General features: G+C 36.1%; 1 protein-coding gene across 1 annotated transcript in view; it reads right to left on the bottom strand.

Annotated features, from left to right (window-relative positions):
• Positions 1–23,793, bottom strand: part of LOC145663738 (uncharacterized) — an 80,103-nt gene that overhangs the window by 6,435 nt on the left and 49,875 nt on the right. Inside the window, exon 5 of the mRNA XM_081729822.1 lies at positions 20,761–20,914. Within this exon, the coding sequence (XP_081585948.1) occupies positions 20,761–20,914 (154 nt within the window). The remainder of the gene's footprint in view (positions 1–20,760; positions 20,915–23,793) is intronic.

The raw sequence follows: 23,793 nt of genomic DNA, 5'->3' as shown, positions 1-23,793 counted from the left end.
CTAACCGAAGTCAAGCGTACTAGCCACTAGACCAAGCGGGGGTTCTACAGTGTCAGAATGGAGAGAAAGTTAAGTTCTAAGTCGGTAAATGATTTTCAAGTTCTTAAAGCCTTAACGCGGGAAGTTCGTTCTGTGTCATTATCAACTGCTGCCTGTGAACGTGGATTCAGTGTTGTTCATACTAAAAGTTCCGAAAAAAAAACGTATGTAGGCGAGTACCTTGCAGTATTTATTGATAATTAAACTCAGGGGATTTCCTTTAAAATTATGGGATGCTGTTACTGCTGCTCATACGTGGGTTTCTTCTGGCCATCACATGTTCAACTCTCGTTACACACGGAAAGAAAGTGAAGTTTAATCTAAAAAATTTTTCTCTAAGGTAAGATACGTTATTACAAACTATATTTTAGGTCTATAAATATAGTAACACAATCATTCAATACTCGTACTATCGTGGCTCTCTTAGGTGGTCTAGTGGCTAGCACGCGCGCACCATCTTCGGTGCACGGGGTCCTGGGTTCGATTCCCGGTGGGAGCGCCTTACAAAAATTTGAACAATTACTGTGGTTAGGATTCCACCTTAAACTGTAAATCTACATCTCATAGCCTCGCTGCTGAAAAGGGTAATTAAACTTAAATCAGCAAATCAATCGTATTATAGCGTTTGTGGTTTTATTTTCTAAAGTTTAACGTCCTACGATTATTCACCAAGGCTAAGGAAGACGGTCATGATGAGATGAATTATAAGGTGGATTAAGATAGTGGAAGGAAGCGGGAGGATCCCGAGAAATCTCCCACACAATTGTTTGTATACCACAAGCAGAATTTGGCGCTAGCTAGGATCCAGCCAATGATCCCACGCACCTGAGGTGAGCTCAAAGGTGACCGGATATCTGAACGACCAAACTGAAATACCACGTACTTAGCGAAGAAACGAGAATTTCATAAATAATAATAAAAACTATACTCTGAATCTGCAGCTCATGGAGATCTATGGCTGGCCAGGTAGAGCGCTTCAAGTTAGTAGTTCTAATGCTTGATTAGGACATCGGTTCTCAGGGACAATTATTTCTGACTTTAGATCTCTACCGTTATTTTCGTGAATGCGGTCTTCAATATGATGGTAAACACAAGGGTACTGTGCTCCCATGAGAGTCTAACCCTGGACCATACGCACCGAAGTGTATATTAAATGCAGTAGATAAGTTACCAATTTTGGTTAAATGAATAAATAACATTAAAGTATTTTTAAATAACAATGACGACAAGTTTGAGCATATTATTATTATTATTATTATTATTATTATTATTATTATTAATAATAATAATAATAATAATAATAATAATAATAATAATAATCCATTAATATTTCAATTTTTTGGAGGCTCCACGAAGCATTAGTGTGGATAACTGAACTTCTTCCCCCCCACCATTTTCAAATGATTCCGCACCCTGTCCTCACCGTCCAGACTCGCTCTCCCTCTTCAATTTGTTTGTATGTATTTGTGTATTGAGTGTGTGCATTTGTTTTACTCCCTTCTTTTCTTACCTTTGAAAGCTGATGGTCATGAATCAGTGATTCAGACTCAAGATTAAGCTGCCTATTGTCTTTCAAAAATATAATATTTTCTTACTAATAACTCCATAATAAGTTTTCCATAAACAAGCAATATACTTATAATAATATAAATAAATAACAAATCAAGAAAATTAAATATTAAAGTTTCTGTAAGGCCTAGATAATGAATTTCGGAGCATTACTAGTAGAAGGAACAATATTGATCGATTCTGGATCACTTAGTGAGCAGAAATTAAGGAATATTCCGAGGATATTTGACACTGATACCTTGGTTACAGGAAACGAAATCCCCGCAAGTATGATGAATGGAAAAGTAACCGGAGTAGTAGAAACATCCAGGACATATTGCCCGTACTTTCCCAATGCTTTTCCCACATGGTGTAGCAGGTTTCAACCAAGACAGAAAAATGAAGGTCTCTGCTGACATATACTTCAAACACTTAAAGAAGTTTCATGGCGGCCGATTTGCAAAAGACCTAAGATTTAGACACTTCATTTGCAATAGTAAACAAGGATGAGAGTCACTGAAGGGATGCAACATATACGCGAAGGACCATTTTCTTGCTAAGCATTCAACACAACTTGCTGAAACGACTGAGAAAAATAAGGAAGTTGAGAAAAGCACCACGCATGTAGCTGCAAAAATCTAAGGAATAACATCTTACTGGCATAAGCAATTCCACAGTTTTCTAGATATGGTCAATCAACTACGAGCACATGACTTTATCATCATCTCAGCTTCACAGATTACTATATTGCTTATTTCTTCAAGTTTCTAGGTCCAAGACCGTTCAACATGCCTGATGGCACAAAACATGCAACTTTTGAGGGATAATCCAGAAATAGTAACTGCTTTCTTCGAGAAAAGAGCAAAGATTTTCTTATGTCCAAATGTAATCGAATCTTAGCCGACGGAACACGTTCAGGTCACGTGTTCCTAGAACCTGGTATATGGGCGCCGAAAATTTTGGAGGGATAACTTTATGTGAGACATCAAATATCTGGACTAGCTGAGATAATAAATGAGCTAAATAGTACACCTTATGGGCTGTCTGGGTAGAGAATTTTAGCTTTTGGGTCAACATAATTACTGAAATAAGGAAGCCAAAAATTTAAAGTTCACACGAGACACTTAACTTTCTTTGTCGGACGAAATTTTACGTGGGGCAGGTAGGTGGGTTGTCTCAGCAGGCAATTTGGGCGAATGCAGTTCGTAAGTAAAACCAATTATAACTACTACATGTTCGACGCTATAGTTGAAGATCTATATTCACGGACATCTATAGCTATATTTGTGAGGAAAAGGAGTGACGCTGTGGTTCACTTCTGTTACAACCAGTCGAGATTCTACTTGGGCTAGGTAGCTCAAACGGTGGACAAGTAGGCAGATGAATCTAAGCCCTTGAGTCAAAATAATTACTAAGATTGGAGCGCTGAATATGTAGAAGCTAACTTCACAGGAGCCCTTTACCTATCGCCGCCTCAGTAACTATGTTAGCCGAAAAGTTAAAGTTTGGTAGTCTTTTAGTCCATAAGAGTTTCTATCAGGCTCATTCATTACATTGGCCAGTCCAGACACTTCAAGGGATAGCTTGATGTGAGGTCCGAAACTGTTCGCGCTCATATCTCAGTAACTACGTTTGCCTTAAAGCCTAAATTTGGATAACCCATAAGGTGTATTATCTGTCCCATTCATTATTTCGGCTAGCCCAAATACTTGGATCTCCCTGAAGCTTCCCTCCGAAACTTTCGTTATTTTTTTTTTAAATTTTTGTCAATACAATAGTTAAAATGTGTATTAAGAATGTAATATCCTTCAAATAACGTCTCAATTAAGAGAGATAAGTAATGTTTCTATTGTTTTACAAAATTGTGCTTAGAAACAAAAGTTTCAATTACACGATGGAGGAGGAAGGACGGTATTCAATTACATGCAGCCACACTTAAAGTTTTTCCAGGAACACGAACTTTGTGGCGCTCTCTAAAGAGGGCAATGCCATCGCGGACTGACCGCGCACTCTGTGGCGTTTTTGAAAAGTTTTTCAAAATGTCTTAGGAGTGAAAAGTTAAGCGTTGCAATCTTGACATCTTTGCACCAACACGGTCGAGTGTTGATCAATAACACATGCGGATTTCTGAAACAACATCTATTTCAAAGTAATTTGTTTTCCCACTCCCTCTCCCGTTGTTGGGAAGGAGAACCGGAACCGGTTTCTGGTTTCAAAGCATGTGGTGAAGAATAGGAAGACTGTGTGCGGTAAAAGTATACGAATGGCATGCGAATTCTTACGACTCTTGTAATGTTCCTGTGCCACCGCCCTAACGAGGAGGAGAGTGAGTAAGTCCAGCATGCTGTGTCCTGTTCAGAGAATGGTGGTGACTTCAGAATTATTTTCCATTATAAAAGTCTTTCTTCGATGCATAGTGTCTGATAAACATCGAAAATTCGACTTGTAAAGGAAAAAAAAAGGAAAACAAGTGAATCAGCGACTATAGCGTCTGCACTAGAGAGCTTTTAGCTAGCAAAGAATGCTAGTACCCTAATAAAGCATTATGTACGTTGATCCCTTCTTTCTACCCTTCTATTGAACTGATATATGAATAAATAAATAAAGGAATAAATAAACAATGATATTTTAGGAAGCAGGTTAGCAGATGGATCCCCATTACTTGCATCATAAGACCGTAGAATGTAAACAACACAATATACTTTGACTTTCATTATATTTTAATCTACACTCAGCTTTTTCCTATAAATTTCTCTTAGGTTATTGAATAGAGTGAAACTTTTATTTTATTCATATTTTAATCCACATACGAGTACATTTTTCCTTTAAATTTCTTTGGAGCCCCAAGAGAGTAAAACTTTTATTTTACTTATTTTTCACCTATATTCAAATTTTTCTTTAATTTTCTTGGGAGCCCCAAGAAGTGAAACGTTTATATATATATATATATATATATATATATATATATATATATATATATATATATATATATATATATATATATATATATATATATATTACCTGCATTCAGTCTTTTTCTTAGGTCCCCCAAGAGTACCGGTATGAAGCGTTTACTTTATTTTTCACCTATATCCAAGAGAGTGAGACCCGAAGCTCATAGCTTGTTTAGCTTATACGGAAATCCAGCACTCTTTAGCTTTATTAGACAGATATTTGTTTTTATCCGTTATTTGGTGTAATATTGATTGACAATTAATTGCGTTTACATTTAGGGAAGGTATGGATTATAAACCTTGACGGCCCTTGTACGGCTCATGCTAACAAGGTTCCTTAGTAATTATTTTTTACCTACCGTCGGGGGCCCCAACAAAGTGGGGCCCGGGGCGAGGGCACCGCTCGTCCTGCCCTTACGCCGCTACTGCCTATATGTGCAATATAAGTATGCGCACGAGACAAGATTTGTGGCTGTCTCGTCTTGAAAATGTGATGTAAAAGTGATGTCTCCACTCGAAAAATGTATATTCCTCTATTGGAAGAGCCGTGTCTCGACTCGAATTTTGTCAGGAAAATCCTGTCTCGGTTCGTCTCGTGTGCATCCCTAGTGCAATACTTACGTCAAGATGACAAGAATAGCGAAGGACCGAAATGCATGAAAGGTCCAGAGGCGTAGCCAGAAACTCGTGAAGGGGGGGATTCGTAAAGCATATTCTCTCTCTCTCTCTCTCTCTCTCTCTCTATATATATATATATATATATATATATATATATATATATATATATATATATATATTATACCCAAACACTGTGGGGGTAAGACACCCCAGTCAGCTCTACGGGAGTTACAGGGGATTATGTAGGGGAGACCGGGGTATTCACGAACACTTAAGCTTTGATTATAAATAACTCCTTTGTTTTTAGAGATAAAACATTAACATTTCTTGTGTATAGAAAGCTTGGAGCTTTTCCTTTCTACTAAAATGCAAAGGAAAGTCAAAAGTAACATTTTTCAATAAATTAGTGAGATGTTTGAAAAATGTTCCTATGTTCGGGATTGCCCCAGTGGTCGGGGTAATCCAAAACATACTGTTTACTTTAAACTTTCCTTTACGAAAGAAGGGAAATGCATTAAAATACATTAAAATTATACTGTAATTTAGTATTTAAATCTTTAATAGGAATTATAATTACAAACATAACTCAAATTAATGAGAAACGTGTCCAGACCTTATTATCTTTGAAATTATTACACATGAAAGTTAATACATAATAGGCTAAACAAATGCAATCTTATGAAATAAATTCAGAAATAACTGTACATTAAGGAAAATATTCATTAAAATGAAAACATTATTTTGAACTGTAGAAATCACATATATATAGGCATTTATGTTTTCTCCCAAAGACAGTATTCTTTATTAGTCCAGTGTTGAAATGCAATTAATAGGCTGAACAAAATTAGCTAACTGCTAATGAATGCTACTAGGCTAAATAAATTTGTAAAACACTCTGTGAATCTCACACAGAAAAAATTGCAGCCTATAATGAAAGATCAGATATGTAAAATAGGATTACTGACTATGAAATAATGAAGTAATAATTCTAAAAATTATAAATATAGCAAACTATTCTAATTAACAAAGCTAATAACGCTCAATACCAAGACATGATGTATTTCCCAAACCAATTTCATTAACTTATTACTTACATTTCAATAAGGAAAAACTAATTAAAATTTTTTCATAATTTATTTCACACCATTGGGCAATCCCGAACACTCCAGGTAATGGTGAACATTCTGTCTGTCGTTTCCCCATGAGGCGTCAATTTATTGTTAAAATTGAAACTAATTATTGACTGCATACTGGCTAGTAAGATTACAAAAAACTAATGCTCAAATATAAGGAAATATATAGCCTTGTCTGTAATAATATAGATAAGAGAAGAGCCAAGTTACGTTGCGCAGATTGAATCAATTTCATAGGTGAATCGACAAACACAACAAAACATCTTCCTGGTAATCCACTCAATTGACTGCCATCAAATGTATGCTACACTTGTCCAGGTCCCTCCGCTAGCATGCAGCAAAATCGTCTGTTTTCTTACAAGTTTCCTTCGGTGTCAACTTGGGTGTTCGGCATTACCTCAGTGTTCGAGAATACCCCGGTTTCTCATATGCAGTCATGATTTCAGGGGTGTCCCGACAAAACGTACCACTTGAATTTTTGCGACAAAACGTACCACTTTTGACGACCTGTCATAAACGACAACCTATCATGGATTAATTAAAGCATTTCTGATATTTATTCCACGACAAAACGTACCACTTATATAAATTACAACCTGTCATGGACTAATTAAAACATTTTGGATATTTAATCCACGACAAAACGTACTACTTCATGTTAAAAAACTACTTCCTCATTAGCAGGTAAAACAACGGCAGTATAAGGTTGAGAACAAACAGGTAATGTATCGAGTTGTCAAAGTGCAGAAGCTCATTGGTAAAAGAGGGCTCATTTACAGAGGAAATCTAGCAGCCTATAAACTGAAAGACACAGCTATAGACACTGGCGGATCCACGGGGAGGGCGGAGGGGGCGACCGCCCCCTCCAAAGGGTTTTCTGAACTTTCAGCATTTATCATTGGGAAATACTAATATGGTCTTTTCCCCGACCGATCAATCTGTGTGACAAGCATAGCAGAGTCTAATAAAAATGTGTGGTACTTAATAGTACTTAATACAGATATATTTGAATTGTGAATACTTCTCTCCCTAGTTCCTTGGGGCGGTCACCATAAGCCCCAAAGTAGCAAGAATATGATTCATTCGTTTGACGAACAACTGTAATAAGGAGGGTAAAACGTTTCACTTTTTGTACTAAAAATGTGTTATTGTGTCCTAGAAAAAGGATATGAAATGGAATTCGGAATTCCGGATTATAAACTCAATTACCTTTACCTTTAATAAAGAGAAATATAGAATATTCAGCGCTCCTTACCGAAAATCTCTCTGAATCTAAGAGAAAACTTTTCGGTTGGTTGATTGATTGATATGTATTTACGTTGTTTGTCAAATGCGATGCTTTACAGAATGAGAACTAGAGTTTAAAGTTGGATCTAGCCCACTGTAGTGCGTTCGATGCTCACTTACCGGGAATTAAACCACATAACCTCATGCATCAAAGATCATAGGTACGTTCGCTATCTACTAGATCAACAAAGAGAGCCGTGACTTTTGGGGTTCAACACGGAAACATTAGGAAGGGACCAAGGATTTATTGTGACTTCAAATGACATTCCATCTTTTCTTGAGAAATAACACAAGCTTGTTATTGTAATTCACACATAAAAGACGAAATTTTGAGTGAGCAACTTCGCACAGGAAAAACCAATTAAGCTAGAAACTTGAAATGAGGACAGTATGTAAGATTTGTTACGTAGGGTATCACTAAGGAAGGATTTTTTTTAATTCGAAGAAAGGAAGGGAGAATGGGGTGGAAATTACTTTAATAAGATGTTCATCTCTTCGAATCAGTTAAGACTAGAGACTTGAAATTTGGCATTTGGATTTCTCATTTAAAATAATTTGACACGTGTTTCAACTTTTTTTATATTATAGTAAAACGGAGAAAAAAGAGATGGAAAGAAAAAGTGGTGGCGATTGCAAATATTATAACGAGATATCAATATCTAAGAATCTTTGAAGGTTAGAAACATGAAATGTCGTATATGGACTTTCCACTTAAAATAATTCAATACGTATAGCAACATATTTTGATATTTTAGCAAGAAGGGAAGAAAAGGGGTGGGATTATTGCTATTATTATTATTATTATTATTATTATTATATGCCATATCTCAGGATCCCTTGCGGTTAGAAACATGAAAGTTGGTAGTTTGATTTTTCATTTACAATAATTCAACATGTATTTGAACGTTTTTTTTCACTTAACGTAGAAGAGAAGGAAAAAAAAGGTGTGTGTGGTTCATTAAAATGCCTTACGAGGTGTTGGAATTTCGTGACAGTTTTAACTCAATCCAATTCTATATGAAAGACAGAAGGAAGAACGCGAAATATTGTGCCACAGTAACACGTAGGAGCATTTGCTATATTGTGCAAGGCCGTATGTCGAGCAGATTGGGGATCTGGGGGCGAGCCCCACCTAGACGAAGACTAGTATAATATACCTAGCTAATTTTATTGTTGTTGTAAGCATAAGTATAGTTATATTATGTTTCGTGGACCCCATACAAATATAGAGATAGGTTAATTTTGTATTAATTTTTGTAACTGCTGTACCGCAATTGTTACTCAAAATATAAATGATTAGAGCAAATTGAACACTCTTTCGTTAAAATGAATGATATCGTCAATACAGTATTTTCTTTTGTGCAAGTACTGTGCCACACGGTGCATCTCATATGTTGCGGTGACTGTGTGTGAAGTGAATCATGAAACCGTCACGCCTCCGAAACGGAAGTACGTATTTAATTTAAATAGAGAAAATAATCCCATAACCCCCCCCCCAAAAAAAATACAAGTTCGGGTCTTAAAGTGGAATCTGGGAATCATTTTTACACCCACCCCCTCCAGCCCCGTGAAGCTACGTTCATCTTCGAGAAAGCGAACCGCCCCTCCCAAACGTTCCTTCTGGATCCGCTAGTGGCTATAGATCATGGAAACTTTTTGGATATTATTCCTTTCTTAAGCAAATTTGATCTTAAGCTTAAAAGTAATTTAGATACGGTCACCGAGAAGAGTCATACACGAGGAAGTAAGCAGATAGTGGTCGCATAACTTTTACTAAACACAGTGAATTATGTTTTGAATGCTATCAGCACACTTATCAGAAAAGATATTTCGAAAGAAGTCTCTCAAGCTTCAATATTTTCTGTTCTATTAGACACTACCCAAGATATAGTAGTTTCAGGCCAGTGCTCTGTTGTTTTAGTATGTTGTTAAAATGGTTGTTAAACAAAGTATTGTTGTCATTGTAAAATGCATATCTACCACAGGCCAGTGTCTTTGCGGTTTACTGCTGGAAATTCTGCAGAAGTTGAACCTTGATATTAAGAAGTGTATTTGAAATTCAACCGCTGGCTCAAGTAACATGCAAGGACAATATTTGGATTTTTTCAATTCACCTATGATCAGTTACACGTGTGATTCAGTTGATTTTGAGTTTAACGGCCCTTTTTAGCAGCGAGGCTATATGAGACGGGACATACTGATTTACGGGAAATCCGAAGCACATGAGCTTCCGCCGGGAATCGAACCCAGGTCTCCCACGACAAAGGCGCATGCGCTAACCGCTTAACTACTAAGAAACTCACTCGTGTGGTGTTACGCTCATATACTCAATCATGTCATATGTGATCTGACAAAAAAAAATTGCATTGATTCTGTGTCATTGTTCTGCTGAATGACTGTGCGATATTTATGCGTGAGTCTTATCAGCGAATGTACATTTGGAAGATCAAATGTTAATAAAGGTGTCTTACAGTTATTGCGGAAACAAGATGGTAGAAAACACACTGTTTTTCAGAAAAAGTTTGGTCATTTTTCGAACCCAAAAAGTGTTTTGTATATAGAGTTGACAATAACAATTAAGAAAATTGCTTCTACAGAAAATATCAAACCAAAAGCTAGGTGTAAAGCGAAAGGATATATAAAAGATCTTCTCAAGTTCAAAACAATTCTGACAGCAGAAATGTTCCTTAAGATATTTCAAGTGACGACCTCTCTGTCAAACTATCTCCAAATAGAGGGTGCTGCTAGTGTAATCCTATCGGATGGTGCAGACTACTCTGTTCCAATTGAAAGAGTAGAGAGATTATTTTGAATCCGTTAAGAATGCAGCATTAAGCTTTGTAGAATGGGCCAATAACAAATTTGATAATTAGAACGTGATTTCTTTTTTTCTATTGACCTATCGACAATTCGCCTTCAGAGATGGACAAAGATTTTTCCTGTGAATATGAAGATGAAGCTGCTTCTATCCAATGACCAGGTACTACATCGAAGCATTCAACACAATATTGGATATGGTAGTGTTGAGTATTTCTTCAAGATTCAAGAAGCAATGTACTTTATGGATTATTTGGACCGTAGCCACTTCAACCAAGTAACATAACTTCCAGACGTGTCTTTCGATAAACTTACATATTTTCTGAAAAACTGTAGTTAAGTAGTTTCCAAGGATACTATAAATGTATTCTCTTGGACTTTTGAAGGACGTGGATATCCTTGAAAGTCAGTCTTGATGACGAACACAACCGAGGAAAAATGACTGTACTGATGGTGCAAGTGATTCAGAATTAGAAGAAAATACATTTGTTTACAAGGAAAGCGAATGCAAAACGTGTTGCAAAATTGTCCAATGTGCTGCTTTTTAATTTTGCAGAATTGTAATTTGTGCAGTATTACTTATCCAGATTTCCAGCATAAAATTTTTTATTGACTTTGCCCGTAACATGTGAAAGAAATTTTTCAAAATTGAAATAAACTGAAATACATTAAAAATAGGCTAACGAGTACCATGTCTCAGGAACATTTGAAAACATTTTGTTGATGTCTATTGAAAAAGATGTATTAAAAAAATATTTCGAATGCAAACGTGATAGATACAGTAGCATCAAAAACTAGTACACTAAAAATGAAAGAATATCAGGTTTTAATTGTCAAGTGTTAATACTATTGACTTACTCTAAAAAGAACACTGTGCAATTGATTTGTGACATTGAGATTCTGGTGGCCCTTGTGGGAGAAAGCGCCCGCGCCCCTCTAATAATGCCTATCCGTCTCTGATCCAAAGCCTGAATAATGTGTGATGGAAATCAGCAAATATTCAAATATTGCATATGCAAGATTCTTGCTGGTCTTGCAGGTATGGTCTTGGTGTTGCGAGAATCTTGCAGGCTTGGTCTTAGTCTTAGTCTTGGTCTTGCATCGGTACTTTTCTCACCACCAATCTGGTTAACTTTTAACCTTATTTTGGCCGATATATATATATATATATATATATATATATATATATATATATATATATACTTATATACCGTCCTATCAAGTGGTACGTTTTGTCGCCTGACATTATTTGATGGCTGATTGGAAGACTCTTCGCAAGTAGCTCTCCAGGCAAGTGGTACGTTTTGTCGGTAGTACGTTTTGTCGCTAGTACGTTTTGTCGCGTATTCGATTTCAGGGGGTGGTCCGGGGGGAATTTCCGTTTTATTCAAGTTCCCCCCCCCCTCTCTCTCTCTCTCTCTCTCTCTCTCTATATATATATATATATATATATATATATATATATATATATATATATATACGAGAAACGCTCGTATATATAGAAACGCTTTCAAAGTCTTGAATGGTAAGACCAATTGGAAAACGACCATTAGGAAGACCTAGGCGCAAATGGGAGGACAATGTTAAGATGGATCTCGCAGAGATAGGAATACAACGTAGAAACTGGATGCAGTTAGCTATACTGGATATAAGACAGTGGAGAGCTTTTGTGAACGCGGCGTTGAACCTCTGGGTTCCATAGGCCAGAGAGTTATATATATCGATTTCCGATTGGTCTTCCATTCAAGACTTTGAAAGCGTTTCTACTTTCTTCCATTCTAGCTACATGACCTGCCCACCTAAGCCTCCTAGACTTGACGACCCTAACAATGTACTCTTCACGATTAGATTTTTGGATGTTGCAAAGTTCACGAGTCTAACACCGTTGTCATTACTTTCCTTATGCTGACTTTCGTTCCTTATAATCGGTCTGAAAATATCCTCTCGTTCTATCTTCGCATTGAAATCCCCTAATATAATTTTCATATGGTACCGCGGGAGTTGGTCAAATAAACGTTCCACTTAGTAAAAATTGTCTTTTATATCGTCATCCTTATCTTCAGTTGGAGCGTGTACAATTAAAACAATAATATCACACCACCGTCCCTTAAGAGTAATTAAAGAAAATCTTTGAGTAACAAATTCAACCCGTTTAATTGCTGGTAATATTCGTTTGTGGGCGAAAACCCTGTTCCTAACTGGTGATTTTTATTTCCTTCCCCGTAAAAGAACTTAAAATTTCCGGAATTCACAGCTCCATTTCCTTCCCACCTAACTTCCTGAACTCCTACTAGGTCAATTATGTATTTCTCTAATTCACTCGTTACGGATTTTAATGCGTAAAATATAAAGACTTCTAATATTTCAAGTTCCAAATCTCATGTCCATTTTCTTTTGCTGAGGTCGTGGCAAGTTATCAGTCCCTGTCCGAGGCTTTTGTGAATATTTCTGAACAAGTGTTTATATATATATATATATATATATATATATATATATATATATATATATATATATATATATATATATATATATATATACAGGGTAAGGTTGTTAGCCTTACCCAAACCCCCAAGCTGGAGGACCACTCCTAGTCGGCTGTCCGCGACTGCTTATTCAGTATATTCGCAGCTAACCTCTATATCTAGAGGCCTTCTCCTCGATCCGCAACCTGAGGACGCGCCATGCCGTGATGACAGGAACCTACGTTACACGTATATATATATATATATATATATATATATATATATATATATATATATATATATATATATATAACAGGAAGTACTGAAAATTATCTTTTCCCACATTCTTTTCTTTCATGTAATGCACGTTGAGCGTTCGTAATGTAGCCCTATTCTGGATCTCTGCAATGCATGTTGCGTGGTACCATGGGGTCAACAATCTCTGGCAACATGCATTCCTTAAAAAATCTTGACAATTTTGGAACCATTACATTGCTCCACAAATCTCCATTTCTCTCCATAACCTCAAGGTGCAATGGTGTGGCCTCATCAATATAGACAACGAGGTAACACTTACTGATCTCTGAAATGTTTAACCGTCCTTGGATCTGGTAATAACAATCACTGTTCCGTTTTAGCCTCAAGCTACCCTCACCGGAGATCTCTATGAACAAACCTTTCATCCGTCTTATTTCTTCTTCCATATTTTTGCCTCTAAGGGAAGGAAGACATTTTACCTCCACTAGGGCATTCTCTTCTACAATGAAACCTGAAGAATACAAGAATAGGATAAAGGATTAAGCACAGATTCATACGAATTGTAAATCATGTATGTGTTACAAGCAGCACTTTCGCAGTTATAAAAATAGCTGATTGAACAAGTTTTGTGAACGTTTAATTTCTAATTACTAATTACTTACTTTCCCCTAGTACAGTAGAACGGCTGAATAGGCTTTGATAAGAATGTAAAGAAATGCCCATCCTCTCTAGGACATCCTCGCCCTCACACGATATTATAATCACCACAACCAAATATATCGGCAGTTTGGAGTTACCTCTGTCGTATCTGGCGGTTTTTCGTTGGCCTCCTCCTAACCCCCACTCCCACCCCCCACCAACACAAGTTTTGGAGTTATATGCATTGATATGAAGCGTAATCCCGTGAAGGAAGACAGACAGCGGTGAAAGAATTCGTTGCGCTGAACGAAAAGTTGTCTGACAAGCGAGTGCTTCCTGTCGAGCCACGGTGAGAGAGAAAATATTTTCTGGGCAACTTCAGGTATATTCGTATGCCATGAAAAGCGCCGAACATCATGAGTAGATGACTTACTGATTCACAAATATGACGGTCACAAAAAGAAAGAAAAAAACTACCGCGAACCTAGTGTCGGTCGTGGTTTGTGGAGAACGGAAGGGGCATAACATTGTGGCTAACAACAAGCTTTCCAATATATTGTTTTGTATGAATATGTTAAATTAATGTTTGATATAGGAGGAAAAGTTAACTAGAAAACTTTATGTAAAGTCTATATTATTATGTAAAAGGTATCCATATTTGGTCTATACGGTATAATCTATAAGAGAAAAATGTACTGTTGCAAAATCAGGCAATAACTATCTATAACCTAAGTTCATGAAAAGAGTAAGGGAAAAGAAACAAAACCATTTAGATAGGAACTGGCCACAAGAGACATGTCACGTGGATAATGCATATATAAACCAGGGATCTCCACAAAGTGAGGCTCCTTCTGCCCTGGTCAGTAGTGCGTAGTAAAGCCAAGATGAGGTCCCTACTGCAAATATGACTGTTTTTCTGTAGTGGCTGGCACGAATTAATCTGGAAATTTTCAGAAAGGAAATGAGGATGTTTTCACAAGCTTACCAGAAGTGTTACAACAGGAGAGCTGAAGCTCTCAACCCTGTTCGCCACTGTCTTTTATACACAGTAGCTTCCCAGTTGCATCACGATTCTGGGTGGGCACCGTTCTAGACCATCTCGCTTTGGCAGAGCCAGGAATCGAACCTGGGACCCCACGACCAGCAGTCAGAGACGGTAACCACTAGATATATATGGTAAAGTATGTGCCTTCCCGAGGAAGATGCCTGAATTCAACACTGTTCCCACTACGTCTGGGAAAGTAGCTTACACGCATAAAGTATAAAAAATATGCATTAAGTAAACGCATAAAGTAAACAATATGAAATGCATTAATAGGAAAGACAAATCATGGACAATAAACGGCTCCAGTATTTGCAAAGGATTGTAAGATCAGATTAGGGCCGCTGCATGTTTATCATCATATAAAAATAATTGCAAGAAGTCAGAAAACTTACCATCAGGACTTGCTCCCAAGAAACCATGTTGGAGATCAATAATTAGTCCTCTTTTTTCTATTGTCCATCCCTTTTCATATGCAAGCCTTTGAAGAGCCACATCTTCGTTATTTTTGCCATATTCAATAGCTGTCGTCCAAATATTTTTTTGGTAAAGTATTTGCTTTACAAGTGCGTGGCATGGCGTACTATCTTTTCGCTTCATCACTTTTCCAAACATCGAGTTTGGAAAGAGTTTTATACGCACACACAAGTAGACCTTGTGTACAAAGTATAACACTGAAAATCTGCATAATTTGAGAAAGGAAAATACAGGAAGGAAGGGTCGGTCCTGGAAGGAAGGCCTTTGCCTTTTGTTCGAAATTCCCTCTGAGGGGTCGCCGCCACTCTCGCAAATGCACAAATAAATAAATAAATAAATAGAAACAAGAAAAATAAGCCCTGAATAAATCCTAGTAAAACCCAATGAAACCTGGCTAAATCTGAATGAAAACGATTAGCAACAAACCTCGTAGTCTATTTTTTCTTTTATCTTCTTGAAAAGGAAAGAATTGAACATGATATGAAGTAATCTGGACTACCTCCTGTTGCTTGAACGAAAACCCAGAATTATACAGTATTGGCGGCCAAAACAAAGCAGATATCAAATATATGCATATCTGAGGGATGGAGGTCAGCGGCAGAACGCGAGTGTGGTATCCGAGGATCCTGGGATCGATCTTAGAGGCCGCCCAACCTGTCATCAGTTATCATGATATTTTGGCTATTTCTTTTCGCAGGGAAATTGCAGATCACATAAATATTTCTATTATTATTATTATTATTATTATTATTATTATTATTATTATTATTATTATTATTATTATTATTATTATTATTATTATTATTATTATTATTATTATCTGCTGCAGGTGAATAATGGGCATTTTTAAAAAAACGCTACAACTTGAAAGAAAACTGGGTTCTTACGTGTCCTGAAGCAAGGCAATTTCAGGAAATTAATTTGTACTCAAACAAAGCAGTGTTGATACTCCTACCACTACAACTACTAATAATAGACGTAGTAATAAATTACTTACTTTAAATGAAGAGAGTTCCCCTTCGCATGCCGTATGAAGAGATGGCGGTGACATTGATGGCTTCTCTGCATTTGGCCCATAGTCTTTGTTATTCTCCAGCTGTAACTCCAGTTTTCTTCTAACTCTCCGTGATATGGATTTAGACTGCCGGTCTCTAGTGGCTTTTCTCTTCTTCATGAATTTTTGGAAGTACGTCCCAGGACTCTTTTTTGTTGCAGATTTCCACGGACTGTAATGCCACATGGCATTTTTTTGGTAACCAATCCAGCAATATAGCACCTGCGTTGAAATGAACCTCTTTTTGTTAAATTCAATCTCTTTCCTGCATTGAACTTGCACAGTAAGCTCATAAACAGTTCGGCTCTATTAGTAGTTTCGTTTGGCACCAATCTATCAGCTTTGCGCACTAATTGCTGCACCGCTGCCATGATATGGTAATACAGACCAGATGCTTCGAGAACAGGCAACATATCAATGTCTTCTTTCTCATTTTTACAGAAATATTCTTTACATTTTTCGTGCCTTCCAAAAACATGCGATGGACCATTTTTTAAATCATCACGGAGTTCTTCAACAGTATGGTTATTTTTGGCGTTGTAGGTGATGGCTCCTCGAGCAGCTGCCGTTAAACGAGGAATTTTATTCCTCAAGATTGCTCTACTTTCAGGGTAAAAACTAGTTTGAGAGCGAAGTTTGTGCAGGGTACTCGTGTAATTCCTGACACAATGATTGGCACACTCTACTTTGGTTACATAGCGCCCGTACGGAACTCTTTCAATAATTCTTGCATGAACACTTGAGTCCCCATCCGTAATGCATTTCTTATAACGAACGCCATGCATTTCTTCGCTCCTTTGGAAAGCTTCAACTATAATGTCAGCTTCCATTGACGAGGAAGATGAAGACCAATTTTTGTAGCATTTGTGATTGCTTGGCTGTTTTTTCTTAGATTCAGCTGAAGCACACACTGAACAATATTTGTTCCTCACTCCAACAAATAACAGTTGCTTCGTCGCTTGTCCAACAACGCATGCCTGAAATATAAAAATTAGTTTTCCTATAGACCCTACATTGGAAATATTTTACAATATATAAAGCACAATATTACTCTTCATTACAATTTAACACAAATGTCTAAAAGAAGAAAAAGTATAAAGAACAGAATGTGTGCGGCTATATACATATTTCTTGTTTTAAAATTATGTGAAACATATTTCACCATTTTATTGGTTATAATACTCCTTTTAGCACAGAGCTACAGAAGACACATAATTCTTTTCAGGCTCGATAACATAGAATGGTTCGGCTTCGGTACTGTGGAGAAAAAAGAACTCAATATGAGAATAAGAAACTTTTCCAATTTTATCATAAAGACACAAAATGAAATGTCTAGAAGTTAATAATAACAATCCTAAATTTAAATTTTAAAATTATTTATTTTGATTTTTTAATCTGCTCTTATACCTCCCCTCCACGGGCGCCCTAAGGGGGAACGGGGGCACGGTCCTCCCCTGACTCACGGAAATGTATAATGTATAGATCGAGCATTGGGACCCGTGATTGCATTTTTCCCCATTCTACCAGCTCCAACTATACCCCTCCAGAAAATTTTCTTCGGGAGTCGTTGCTCCCCTCCCCTTGTAACAAAAAATAATCATATCGCAGATCCGCCCTCTCCCCTAACCTGATTACGTAATAACTCCTTTGTACGTACAAAAGTATTCTGTGACAGTCCTTGTATTAATCACATTTAATTTGTTCCTATACGAAGTTACTATCTTGATAGGATATAGTTCTCAAACAGATATCCGAGTCCGGTGTGAACACACCACTGTCTACATACGATATGTAAAACGTAGTGCTGTAATTTTACTACATAGCTGTTCTCAGTAATATAATAAGCATATTATTATTATTAATTTTAATTATTATTATTATTATTAGTTTCTGAAAGAAACATAATTCTACTCTGCTTTTCTTGTATAGAAAATATATAAACTATTAAGTAAACATCCTTACCTCATATTAAAACTATCTTCCTGTTGAAAACTTCTAGAAGAGCTCGTAGGTTCTTCACCTATGTCTTGGTCTGTCCGAAGGCTATTGTCTCCCTGTAGTGGAGTATCTTCCAAATTCTCTGTAACGGCATTTACCGGTTCATTATCACATTCAAGTTTTCGTAGTTTCCACGCTAGACGACGTGCTTTAGATTGCTTATTTCTTTTTCTCGTCGTTGACAGTGGTCGTTTCTTACTAGCCATTATCACGGATAGAAAATCACGCACCAGCTTCACAATAGAAAAGAGCAGCAAGTGGTTAGTAACACTGATGCTTTCTACGCTTATGGATGAAGTATGGCTACAGTTCACATGGCGGCGCCACCGTACGACGGGAAATTCAAAATTATCGAATGTTGTAATAAATTCCTACTTTTCTCGAAATACGTACAATTTTAAAAGTAAATAATTATTGAAAAAGAAAGGACAACACTCAGGCTATATAGAATTATATATATTAATTCATAAACATATTCACTATCTTAATGTAACGGAAAGTGAAAAAAGAGTGTTACTTTGGAGCGCGTTGTTTTGCAAAGAATTGTCACAATTGAGTTGCGCACTTCTTCAAAGAAAGTCACATAAAAGTTAAGTAAACAAGAACAAAACTTTGTAAAGTTATTAGATCTCTTAGAGAAAGTGTAGGGAGTAATATATTTTAGTTTCACTGTTCTTGCTTTATTAATTTAGTTGAAAAGTAGGAATAGTTTATCGTTAATTAATGGTTAATTATGTCATAATTAATTAATTAATCTTCGGAAAAAATATTTAGGAACGATATAAATATCATCATTATCAGTTTTCCAATAAAAATCAGAAATATTTTCCCATTATTTTACGAAAATCTTGAACGTCGTGTATGCCCTTTGGTCTTTTATAAGTATTTACCTTCTACTTCCTTCAGCGATGAGTTTTCGGGTGGAGCAGTGTCTCCACAGACAAGTGCCGTGGGGCATGGAGACGAAGTCCTTAAGAGCAAGCAACCTTTTGCCCACCTCTCTCAGTATTTTTTCTTATTTATTTATTTATTTATTTAACACACACCTATTACAGAGCCCAAATGTTCCAATTACAACAGGTGAGTACAAATACAATATACAATTGAGTACAATATACAATATTAAAAAAACTAAAATAAAAAAGTCTAAAATAGCAACATTCATGCAGGCTATTTTTTTCTTTTTGAATGTGATAATATAATCATTACATTACATAAACAGAGTTCAAAAACAATTGAATCAATTTTATATACTTTTCCAAGACATCGTAAAATCCACGATTATTCCAGATTTTATAATATCATTATGTTTCTTACAAAGTCTCACAAGTGATGAATTTTTATGGGAGATTGTTTTAGACTTAGGTATAACAAATGGTAATCGTACTCTTAAAGATCTACTAGTGCTAAATTTTAACAATTCCAGAAAATCTCAATTAACTATAATACCATTAATAATTTTAAACAGAAAAACATGATGCATTATATCCCTGCTTTTCACCAGAGACGTACAATTAAATTCCCTTAAGATAACACTATAGTTCACTTTCATTTCATACGCAGAGATTTTGAATCTATTGTACCATAAATACCTTAAAAATATTTTTTATATTGATTCGATTTTCCTTATTTGATTATCATAACAGGGTGACCATACTAATGAAGCGTACTCTAATTTACTTCTAACTAGTGAATTAAATAACTTAATTAACACTTCTGGATGTTATTTAATTCCTTTGAATTTCTAATTACGAATCCTAAAGCTTTATAGGCTTCATTAACAATTCTATCAATATGTAGATTAAATTTTAGTTTTGTATTCAAAGTAACACCCAAATCCTTAATTTGTGTTGATCTTTGTAGTATTTCATTGTAAATTTTATAATTATATTGAGCTGGTTCACTCTGTCGTGAAAAACTAATAACAGAACATTTTTTAACGTTAAATTGTAATTTATTATCAGTACTCCATTTGTAAGAACTGTCAAGATCATTCTGTAATTTCTTTGCGTCTTCCATTTTATTTATTGCTCGAAATATTTTTAAGTCATCCGCGTACAACATACATTTGGAATATTTTGTAACGCCAGGCAAATCATTAATAAACAATTGGAAAAAGAGAGGACCCAGTTTAGACCCTTGAGGTATTCCTGAATGAATCACGTAGCTATTTGAACATAACCCATTATAAGTAACAAACTGTACACGTTCTCTTAAATAAGATTTAATTAGAGTTAATAATGCTTCTGATAAGCTCAAATTTGTTACACTTTACCTATATATTTAAATTAGTTATTGACGTTATGATTTTAATCCAAGGTTCTTATATTACAGATTAGATCTTAATCTCACTGGAGAAAAATTACCAACAAGTTTTAATATAATTATGAGAAATTTATGAGACTAATAGATAAAAATATGTCATGAAACATACCTACGCAACAACTGCCAATGAACATCACAGGAATCATTACAAAATGTCCTAGAGATATTAGATCCACTATTGTCAGCATAAGAGAAGGAATAAGATGAGTAGTCAGACAAGAACACGTCACTATGAACCAGGGAATCAGCATATACCTATTACACTTAAAAATAAATAAATAAATAAATAATATTTTACTGTCAACACATCATCTCAACTGTAAAATTATGTGAGACCACAAAGATTTGCAATTGTCAAAAGACATTTAAATTTGTTACACATATCAAAAATGCAAGAAACAACCATTCAGTTATTAATATAGGTAAAATTATATGTAGTACATAAGGGTAAAAATGTACATTTGGTTTGTGGAATATGCACGTATACTAGTAGAAGTACCACTGGCGGATCCACGGGGAGGGCGGAGGGGGCAACCGCCCCCTCCAAAGGGTTTTTTGAACTTTCAGCATTTATCATTGGGAAATACTAACATGGTCTTTTTCCCGACAGATCCAATATGTGTGACAAGCATAGCAGAGTCCAATCAAAATGTGTGGTACTTAATAGTACTTAATACAGACATATTTGAATTGTGAATACTTTTCTCCCTAGTTCCTTGGGGCGGTCACCATAAGCCCCAAAGGAGCGAGAATATGATTCATTCGTTGGACGAACAGCTGTAAGAAGGAGGGTAAGACGGCTCACTCTTTGAACTAAAAACGTATATTTTAAAATTGTGTCCTAGAAAAAGGATATGGGAATGGAATTCGGGTCCTGAAACTTCAAGTACCTTTACCTTGAATAAAGAGAAATATAGAATCTTCAGCGCTCCTTCAGCTCTCTGAAACTGAGACTTTTCAGTTGGTTGATTGATTAATATGTATTTACGTCGTTTGCCAAAAGCAATGCTTTACAGAAAGAGGACTAGAGTTTAAAGTTGGATCTGAACCACTGTAGTGCGTTCGATGCTCACTCACCGGGAATCAAACCACAGAACCCCTTGCATCAAAGATCAAAGGTACGTTCGCTAACTACTAGATCAACAAAGAGAGCCGTGGGGTTCAACACGGAAACATTAGGAAGGGACCAGGGATTTATTATGACTTCAAATGGCATTTCATCTTTTCTTGAGAAATAACACAAGCTTGTTATTGTAATTCATACATAAAAGACGAAATCCTGAGTGAGTAACTTCGTACAGGCCAAACCACTTAAGCTAGAAACTTGAAATTAGGACAGTAGATAAGATTTGTTACGTAGGGTATTACTAAGGAAGGATTTTTTTTTAATTCGAAGAAAGGAAGGGAGAATGAGGTGGAAATTACTTTAATAAGATGGCCATCTCTTCGAATCCGCTAAGACTAGAGACTTGAAATTTGGCATTTGGATTTCTCATTTAAAATAATTTGACACGCGTTTCAACTTTTTTTTTTTTGATATTATAGTAAAACGGAGAAAAAAGAGATGGAAAGAAAAAGTGGCGGCGATTGTAAATATTATAATAAGATATCAATATCTAAGAATCTTTGAAGGTTAGAAACATGAAATTTCGTATATGGACTTTCCACTTAAAATAATTCAATACGTATAGCAGCATTTTTTATATTTTACCTAGAAGGGAAGAAAAGGGGTGGATTATTATTATTATTATTATTATTATTATTATTATTATTATTATTATTATTAGTAGTAGTAGTAGTAGTAGTAGTAGTAGTAGTAGTAGTAGTAGTAGTAGTATAAGATGCCATATCTCGGGATCCCTTGCGGTTAGAAACATGAAAGTTTGTAGTTTGATTTTTCATTTAAAATAATTCAACATTTATTTGAACGTTTTTTTTTTTTTCACTTAACGTAGAAGAGAAGGAAAAAAGGTGGGGCTGGTTCATTAAAATGCCTTAGGAGGTGTTTGAATTTCGTGACACAGTCTTAGCTCAATCCAATTCTATATGAAAGGCAGGAGGAAGAACGTGAAATATTGTGCCACAGTACCACGTAGGAACAGTTGCTACGGCCGTATGTCGAGCAGATTGGGGATCTGGGGCGAGCCCCACCTAGACGAAGGCTAGTATAATATACCTAGGTAATTTTATTGTTGTTGTAAGCACACTGTTTCGTGGACCCCACACAAATATAGAGATAGATTAATTTTGTATTAATTTTTCTAACTGCTGTCCCGCAAGTTACTCAAAATATAAATGATTAGAGCAAATTGTACACTCTTTCGTTAAAATGAATGATATCGTCAATACAGTATTTTCTTTTGTGCAAGTAGTTAGCGTACGTATTCCCAGGTTCGATTCCCGGCGGGAGCTCATGTGGTTCGGATTCCACGTTAATCAGTAGGTCCACGTCTCATATAGCCTCGCTGCTGAACGGGACGTAAAACTCAAAATCAATCTTTTGTGCAAGTACTGTGCCAGACAATGCATCTCATATGTTGCGGTGACTGTGTGTGAAGTGAATCATGACACCGTCACGTCTCCGAAACGGAAGTACGTATTTAATTTAAATCTACAGAAAAAATACTCCCATTACAAAAAAAAAAAAAAAAAAAATTTCGGGTCCCAAAGTGGAATCTCGGAATCTTTTTTTTTTTCAACCCCTTCCAGCCCCGGATTCATATGAGTCCCATTCTTGCAAATTAAATACTGGTCACCTTGAAGCTACGCTCATCTTCGACAAAGCGAACCGCCCCTCCCAAACGATCCTTCTGGATCCGCTAGTGAGAAGTACCCGCTCTTCGTACTGGAACAATAAGATTATATAAAAATAAAATCAGAAATTGGAATTGCCCTCCTCCTCCTCCCTTCTCCTTCTTTAAAAATAGAATTTTCGAAAACGCTGAAACACGTGTTATGAAGAGTTTACATATCAAATCCTACACCTCCAATTTAAGCAAATACTCACATTTGACACTTTCTGAATAAAACAATTTAATATTTAAATGCTGTAGAAACTGCCCTCTTTCTCCAATTAAGAGTGGAATTTTCAAAAACGCTGAAACACTTGCCAACGAGAGTTCATATACGGAATTTCATATTT

The sequence above is a fragment of the Thermobia domestica genome, chromosome 11 (assembly GCF_964235325.1).
Source record: "Thermobia domestica chromosome 11, izTheDome1.hap1.1, whole genome shotgun sequence".
NCBI lineage: Eukaryota > Metazoa > Arthropoda > Insecta > Zygentoma > Lepismatidae > Thermobia > Thermobia domestica.
This window is presented reverse-complemented; position numbering and strand designations above follow the sequence as displayed.